The following is an 8,958-nucleotide window of genomic DNA, read 5'->3' as shown; positions in this document are numbered from 1 at the left end:
TTTTTCATGATGTACTCTACATATAAGTTAAATAAGCAGGGTGACAATATACAGCCTTGACATACTCCTTTTCCTATTTGGAACCAGTCTATCATTCCATGTCCAGTTCTCTTAGTGTCTCTAAGTTTCTTGAACAGATCTCTGGTTTTCTCCACTCTATTGTTTTCTTCTATTTCTTTGCACTGTTCACTTAGGAAGACTTTCTTATCTCTCCTTGCTCTTCTTTGGAACTCTGCATTCAGATGGGTATATCATTCCTTTTTTTATCCTTTGCCTTTAGCTTCTCTTCTTTTCTCAGCTATTTGTAAGGCCTCCTTAGGCAACCATTTGGCCTTTTTCAGTTTCCCACCCCCACCCCCTTGGGCATTATTTTGATCACTTCCTTCTATACAATGTTGTGAGCCTCCATCCATAGTTCTTCAGTCACTGTTTCTCAGGTCTAATACCTTGAATCTATTTGTCCCTTCCTCTGCAATAAGGGCTTCAGATCAAGAACTCCTTACTGCAAACTTCAGACCTCAGTTGAAGAAAGTAGGGAAAACCACTAGGCCATTCTGGTATGATCTAAATTCAACCCTTTATGATTATACAGTGGAAGTGACAAATGAATAGACGAATATAGACTTTGTATGTCTGATATGAGAATAGATGAGTTAATGTAAGTAAAGCATTTATAATGTGGCCTGAGACAAACCAGCTATGTTAGCTGTTATTAGTATTACTGATTGACAATTACATGTCCACTGAGCATCCTCTTCAAAGCCCAGTTCTTCCTATACCACTACCACACTGAAAAATAAAAAGGCAAGCAGGATATGGGGATGTGTGAAGTAGATGGCAGCAGTAGTTCCCTGGTCTCATTCTGAAAGTTTGAAAGAGGCTACATTATTGCAGGTAGATGCAGCTGTAGGATATATCTTTTTTTCTCATAAGGAAGCTTACAAAATCATAAGACTTTGCACGTGAAAGTTTGCTGTAAATTGTAGAACACTCTACAGACATTGATGCTTACCATTTAGCAAACATTTATTAAGCAGTTGCTTGGGTCAAACATTGGGCACCATGCTGGAGATGAACAAGCTTTATTCTGGAGAAATCCTGGAAGAGTCAGACTTTAAAATAATTAGAGAAATAAAATGGCTGAAATTTAAAGGTCCAAATGCAACTATATAGAGACTAGAGAAAGAAAAGAAAGCTAAAATAACTGATGCTTAAATTAAGTCTAGAGTAGAGTGGGATATTTCAGTCAGATGACAGTGGGACTTTAGCTACATTTACACTCATTACCCATTGCTATTATGATTACAAGCAGTGCTGAAGTGAAACAACTCATGGACTCTTTGGATTTAAGTAGAATTTGATATGGCCGGAAATTAGATTTGTGAAGGATTATGGATTGGGAGGGTTAGTAAGAAAAGATAATTAAAGACTGGATCTCAAAGCACATAAATTAATTTGTTATGTTATCTCAAGTTTGGTTTGCCACTCTCTGTGGTATTATTTTCCTTAACTTTCATCATTCTATTTCAGCCTCTATCCTAATTTCTTGTGATGAAGAGGCAAATCAGTATTGCACAACCAGTCAGTGAACGGATTGGGTTAAAATTTAGTTTGTTTGAAAGGAGTTTGAGGGTTTAGGAGCTGAAATAAATGGATAATAAAGGGTGGTATAAAGTAGACACAATTATGGTACATTGGCTATTCATTTAACTTTTGTGTGAAATTAAGTAGTATTTTTATTCAATTAATTACTTTCAGTTATTTTTAAGTAATGTTGTTGTTGCTCTTCAGTCACTAAGTTGTGTTTGACTCTTTGCAACCCCTTCAATTCAGTTCAGTCTATCAACCGTGTCCGACTCTTTGAGACCCCATGAACTGCAGCACTCCAGGCCTCCCTGTCCATCACCAACTCCCAGAGTTTACCCAAACTCATGCCCATCGAGTCGGTGATGTCATCCAACCATCTCATGCTCTGTCATCCCCTTCTCCTCCTGTCCTCAATCGTTCCCAGCATCAGGGTATTTGCAAATGAGTCAACTCTTCGCATGAGGTGGCCAAAGAATTGGAGTTTCAGCTTCCACATCAGTCCTTCCAATGAACACCCAGGACTGATCTCCTTTAGGATGGACTGGTTGGATCTCCTTGCAGTCCAAGGAACTCTCAAGAGTGTTCTCCAACACTACAGTTCAAAAGCATCAATTTTTCGGTGCTTCGCTTTCTTTATAGTCCAACTCTCACATCCATACATGACCACTGGAAAAACCATAGCCTTGACTAGATAGACCTTTGTTGGCAAAGTAATGTCTCTGCTTTTTAATATACTGTCTAGGTTGGTCATAACTTTCCTTCCAAGGAATAAGCGTCTTTTAATTTCATGGCTGCAGTCACCATCTGCTGTGATTTTGGAGCCCAGAAAAATAAAGTCAGCCACTCTTTCCACTGTTTCCCCATCTATCTGCCATGAAGTGATGAGACCGGATGCAGCATATCTGACCTCCCTGTCCTTCACTCTCTCCCGGAGTTTGACCCAAGTTCATGTCCCCTGAATCACTGATGCTATCCAATCATTTCATCCTCTGCCACCCTCTTCTCCTTTTGCCTTCAATTTTTCCAAGCATCAGGGTCTTTTCCATTAAGGCAACTCTTTGCATCGGGTGGCCAAAATATTGGAGCTTCAGCTTCAACATCAGTCTTTCCAATGAATATTCAGGGTTGATTTCCTTTAGGATTGACTGGTTTTATCTCCTTGCCATTCAAGAGACTCTCAAGAGTCTTCTCCAACACCACATTTTGAAAGCATCAATTCTTTGGCACTTAGCCCCCTTTATGGTCCAACTGTCACATCCATACATGAATACTGGAAAAATCATAATTTTGGCTATACAGACATTTTTCAGTAAAGTGATATCTCTTCTTTTTAATATGCTATCTAGGTTTGTCATAGCTTTTCTTCCAAGAAGTAAGCATCTTTTAATTTTGTGATAACAGTCACTGTCCTTAGTGATTTTGGAGCCCAAGAAGAGAAAATCTGCCACTGCTTCCAGTTTTTCCCCTTGTATTTGCCATGATGTTATGGGACAGGTTACCATGATCTTAGTTTTTTGATTGCTGGGTTTTAAGCCAGCTTTTCAGTCTCCTTCTTCACCTTCATCAAGAGGCTCTTTAGTTCATCTTTGCTTTCTGCCATCAGGGTGGTTCATCTGCATATATGAGGTTGTTATTTCTCATAGCAATCTCGATTCCAGCTTGTAGCTCATCCAACCCATCATTTAGCATGATGTACTCTACATATGCAAGGAGATCCAATCAGTCCATCTTAAAGGAAATCAGTCCTGAATATTCATTGGAAGGACTGATGTTGAAGGTGAAACTCCAATATTTCGGCCACCTGATGTGATGAACTGATTCATTTGAAAAGACCCTGAGGCTGGCAAAATTGAAGGTGTGAGGAGAAGGGGATGACAGAGGATGAGATAGTTGGATGGCATCACTGACTCAATGGAGATGAGTTTGAGTTGGTGATGGACTGGGAGACCTAACATGCTGTGGTCGATGGGGTCGCAAAGAGTCAGACACAACTGAGTCACTGAACTGAACTGAACTGAACTCTACACATGAGTTAAGTAAAGAGGGTGACAATATACAGGCTTATCTCCAACTCCTTTCCCAATTTTGAACCGATCTGTTGTTCCATGTAAGGTTCTAACTGTTGCTTCTTGACCCACAAACAGGTTTTTCAGGAGACAGCTAAGGTGGTTTGGTATTCCAATCTCTGTAAGAATTTTGCAAAGTTTATTGTGATCCACACAGTCAAAGGATTTTGTGTAGTCAATGAAATAGAAGTGGATATTTTTCTGGAATCCCCTTGCTTTCTCTATGATCCAATGAATGTTACCAGTTTTATCTCTGGTTCCTCTGCCTTTTCTAAACCCAACCTGTACCTCCAAAATTTTCAATTCAAGTACTACTGAAGCCTGGCTTGAAGGATTTTGAGCATAACCTTACTAGTATGAGGCTCCATATTAGTAAGTTTGGGGCTTCCCTGGTAGCTCAGCTGTAAAGAATCCACCTGCAATGCCGGAGATTTGGATTTTATCCCTGGGTCAGGAAGATCTCTGGAGAAGGGTATGGCCACCCTCTCCAGTATTCTTGCCTGGGAAATCTCATGAACGGAGGAACCTGGTAGGCTACAGTCCATGAGGCTGCAAAGAGTCAGACACAACTGAGTAACATTTACTAGCATGAGAAGTGAGCACAACTGTCTAGTATTTTGAACATTCTTTAGCACTGCCTTTCTTTAAAATTGGGAAGAATGCTGATTTTTCTTCTGTTCTGTGGCCACTACTGGGTTTTCCAAATTTATTGACATATTGAGTGTAGTACTTTAACAATACCATCGTTTAGGATTTTAAATAGTTTAACTAGAATTCCATCACCACCACTAGTTTTGTTCATAGTAATGTTTCTTAGGGCACATTTCACTTCACAGTCCAGGATACCTGGCGCTATATGAGTGACCACACCATCATCATTATATGGCTCATCAAGACTTTTTATACAGTTCTTCTGTGTATTCTTGCCACCTCTTCTTAATTACTTCTGCCTCTGTTAGGTCCTTACCATTTCTGTCCTTTATCATGCCCATCTTTGCATGAAATGTTCCTTTGATATCTCCAATTCTCTTGGAAAGATCTTTAGTCTTTCCCATACTATTTTTTTTTCTACTTTACATCGTTCCTTGAAGAAGGCCTTCGTATCTCTCTTTGCTAGTCCCTGAAACTGTATTCAATTGAGCATTTCTTTCCCTTTCTCTCTTGCTTTTCACTTCTCTTCTTTCCTCAGCTATTTGTAAAGCCTCCTCAGAGAACCACCTTGCCTTCTTGCATTTCTTTTTCTTGGGGATGGTTTTGGTCACTGCCTTCTGTAAAATGTTAAATGAACCTCTATCCATGACTCTGTCTACCTGATCTAATCCCTTGTATCTATTCCTCGCCTCCACTGTATAATAATAATAAGGGATTTGATTTAGGTCAGACACCTGAATGGCCTAGTGCTTTCCTCCACTCTTTAACTTATGCCTGAATTTTGCCATAAGGAGCTGATGATCTGAGAGCCACAGTCTGCTCCAGGCCTTGTTTTCCTGACTGCATACAGCTTCTCCACCTTCAGCAGCAAAAAAAAAAAAAAAAAGTAATCAATCTAACTTTGGTATTGACCATCTGATGATGTCCATGTGTAGAGTCGTCTCTTATGTGGTTGGATAAGCATGTTTGCCAAGCTTTACCAGCTTGGTAAAGCTCTGTTAGCCTTTGCCTGCTTCATTTTGACCTCTAAGGTGAAACTTGTCTATTATTCCAAGTATCTCTTGACTTCCTACTTTTGCATTCCAATCCTCTATGATGAAAAGACATCCCTCTCTCTCTCTTTTTATTTTTCCTTTTTTGATGTTAGTTCCAGAAGGTCTTGTCACTCTTCATAGAACTGGTCAACATCAGCTGCTTCAATATCAATGGTTTGAGAATAGACTTGGATTACTGTGATGTTGAATGGTTTGCCTTGGAAATGAACCAAGATGTTTCTGTCATTTTTGAGACTATAGCCAAGTACTGCATTTTGGACTCTTTTGTTACTATGAGGGCTACTCCATTTCTTCTAAGGGATTCTTGCCCACAGTAGTAGATATTATGGTTATCTGAATTAAATTCACCCACTTCTGTCCATTTTAGTTCACTGATTCCTAAGATGCTGATGTTTATTCTTGCCATCTCCTGCTTGACCACATCCAATTTGCCTTGATTCATGGACCTAACATTCCAGGTTCTATTGTTCTTTACAGCATCGGACTTTACTTTCACCCCCAGACACATCCACAACTGAGCATGGTTTCTGCTTTGTCGCAGCCACTTAATTCTTTCCAGAGGTATTGGTAATTGCCCTCTGCTCTTCCTTGGTAGCATACCGCACACCTTCCAACCTGAGGGGCTCATCTTTCAGTGGCATATCTTTTTGCCTTTTTATACTGTTCATCAGGTTTTTGTAGCAAGAATACTGGAGTGGTTTGCCATTCATTCTTCTAGGGCACCACATTTTGTCAGAACTCTCCACTATGACACATTTATCTTGAGTGCCCTTGCATGGCACAGCTCATAGCCTCATTGAGTTCTCCACAACAAGGCAGTGGTCTATGTTTAACCAAAACATTTGCTTTTTAGAAAAAAAGCAAGTTCATAGTCTAGAATTGTTCATACCCAGAGTTAAATAACTCAAACAGTAAAGAATATGCCTGTGAGGAAGGAGACCAAGGTTCAGTCTGAGGGTTGGGAAGTTTCTCTGAAGGAGGGACTGGCAATCCACTCCAGTATTCTTGCCTGGAGAATTCCATGGACAGAGAAGCCTGGCAGGCTACAGTCCATGGGGTCACAAAGAGTCAGACAGGACTGAGTGATTAACACATATTACAGAGTAAAATATATAGCACCAAAAAGTACTCCATGAAATCTGATCTATATGGTTAAAAGATTAATACACAGACACAGATACACCTAAGTTATAAAGGAATCAATCCACATTATCTTTTAGTACAGTTATAGTTCCATTTTATAAATCAAGATCACTGATCTCTTGAGAGCATATTCTTGTGGGTAGTATGACACATAGTTCTATATTACCTCTTTCACATGCTTGTTCAGCTGTCCCCAAACACTTATCAAACAGTTCCAACTTTATCCCGCTGATTAGAGGCTCCACGTGTATCATACACAAAAGGGTCCTAGGCATTTGGGTCTATTAGTGACCTCTCTATTTCATTAGTTGTTTGTTGATGTGCTGAGTACTATACTGTTTTAAGTATTAAAACTTTGTAGTATATTTTAGTATCTGATACCTCTCCCTTTTTAGTGTTTTCCCATATATTTTTATGTGCCTATTTTTCCACAAGAACTCTAATATCAGTTTTCTAGAGTCATACAAACAACTTGTAGTGTTTTGTATTGGAATCATTTCAAACTTATAAATTAACCTAAGGGAAACTGACATCTTGCTTAGACATTCCATCAAAGGATAAGGGAAGTTTATCCTTTTTGTGTTCAGAAGTATTTTAAGTTTTCTTAATGCTGGCTTTGAACACTTTTTTTTTTTTTTTGGACAGGAAACAGCATTTACTGGTGAGCGTGATTAAGGAGGGGACAGAGCTGATGCTCATGAGTGCAGGGCTCGCCATTTGTCCAGGGGACCACGATTAGGGATGTATTTGACTCCACAGCCGTCCGGGATGAGTCGCTTTTCTGCCACCATGTTCTCAAATTCATCCGCATTGAACTTGGTAAATCCCCACTTCTTGGAGATTTGTGGATCTTCTGATGGCCAGGGAACTTGAACTTGGCCTGGCGAAGGGCTTCAATCACATGCCCCTTGTTCTGCAGCTTGGTGCAGATGGACATTATGACCTGGCCAGTGTGAACCCTGGCCACTGTGCCCTGGGGCTTTCCAAAGGCACCGCGCATACCTGTCTGGAGTCTAGATTGGGAAACAGCAGGCCAGTCGTGAATGCCCACTAGGAAGAGCTGTCTCCAAGGTCCCTCAGGGCTACCTGTACAGGCAACAGGCTGCATACACTACCAAGGAGGCTGCTGTTTGCAGCCATTGCACACTGGGCCCCCATGGGGAAAAGAGCACAGTCAGCTTACCTGGCTGCAAATGAACACTTTTAAAGTATATTTTTAAGCATTTAAGCTTTTGTGTTACTGCTGCTATTGTAAATCGATTATTTTTTCCTTTATAGTTTCTAACCAGCAACTGATTTCTGTGCATAAATTTATATCCTCACATCTTGCTAAATTATGTTTGTTATACTTTTGATTCTCAAGGTCAAAGTTTTTTTCCCATTATCTAGAAATAGTTTCCTTTCTTTTGCAATTCTTGCACCTCTAATGGTTTTTTGTTTTTTTTCCTATTGCATTGGTTAATTCCTCCAATACACTGTGATGGAGATTCTGAACATTCTTGCCTTTTTCCTGACCATAGTGTGAATGTTTCCATTGTTTTCTCATTAGTAAATACTGGATTTTGTACTAAAGAAGTTATTCTTGGGAATATTCCTTTTATAAAGAATATGTTTATTTATTCCAAGGTTTTTTCAATATCTATGGGGATAATTATGATTGTCTTGTTCTACTTAGATATATTTAAATGATAGAGTTCTTAATGCATGTTTGCATTCCTAGTATAAATTCTACTCAATCATGGTATATTATTTTCTTAATTTGATGCTGGAATCTGTTCACTAACACTTTATTTAGGAGTTTTGCATTAGTTTCCTAAGTGCTTTTTTCTATGATTTCTTTACTTAGCCACATTTATCCAGTTGGATATATAAATGTTTTATCTGCTTCATAAAAAGAATTTGGAAATTTTTCTTAAGTTTCTATGCTGTGAAACAATTTATGTAGCATTGAGACAATCTCTAAAGATTGAATAGACAGACTTTCCCTCTGAAAAGATCTGTATCTGGTAATTTTGTTTCTTTGTTTTGGTTTTGATTTATTTTGTTTTAGTAGATAGTTTCTTGATAATGTCCCTAATTTCTTCTGTGGAATTTGGTCTTCTAAGTTTTTTGTCACTAACGCAGTTACTTTTTATATACTATAATTTCCCAGTTATCTCAGTGTTTAAATGAAGTTGCATGAAGCAGATATATATATATTACATATATATATGTGTGTGTGTGTGTGTGTGTGTGTATAAACAAATTTCTCCTGTTATTTCTCTTGTCAATTTTTATTTTCTATATTTGTGCTTTCTCTCTTATACTTCAGTTATATTAACTAGTGGTTTGTCTATTTTGTTCATTTTTCTTCCAGATGAGAAAATAGGAGAACAGTAGAGCAACTCAATCAAAATCTTATTTGTTGCTCTACAGTTTTCCTACTTTCTCATAAACTGGTATTATTGTTGCTATTC

The 8,958-nt window shown here is 38.7% G+C and overlaps 1 protein-coding gene and 1 non-coding gene across 2 annotated transcripts; both read right to left on the bottom strand.

Annotated features, from left to right (window-relative positions):
- Positions 1-7,157: 7,157 nt before the first annotated feature.
- Positions 7,158-7,610, bottom strand: LOC133040047 (large ribosomal subunit protein uL16-like). Its single transcript, XM_061119792.1, has one exon. The coding sequence runs from the start codon at positions 7,608-7,610 to the stop codon at positions 7,158-7,160; it is 453 nt and encodes a 150-aa protein (XP_060975775.1).
- LOC133041827 (small nucleolar RNA SNORA70) lies at positions 7,561-7,695 on the bottom strand. Its single transcript, XR_009689389.1, has one exon. It is a non-coding gene; the product is annotated as a small nucleolar RNA SNORA70 (small nucleolar RNA).
- Positions 7,696-8,958: the final 1,263 nt, after the last annotated feature.

Source organism: Dama dama, chromosome 20 (assembly GCF_033118175.1).
Source record: "Dama dama isolate Ldn47 chromosome 20, ASM3311817v1, whole genome shotgun sequence".
Lineage (NCBI taxonomy): Eukaryota > Metazoa > Chordata > Mammalia > Artiodactyla > Cervidae > Dama > Dama dama.
The sequence above is the reverse complement of the archived record's forward strand: the minus strand, read 5'-3'. Positions and strand labels throughout refer to the sequence as shown.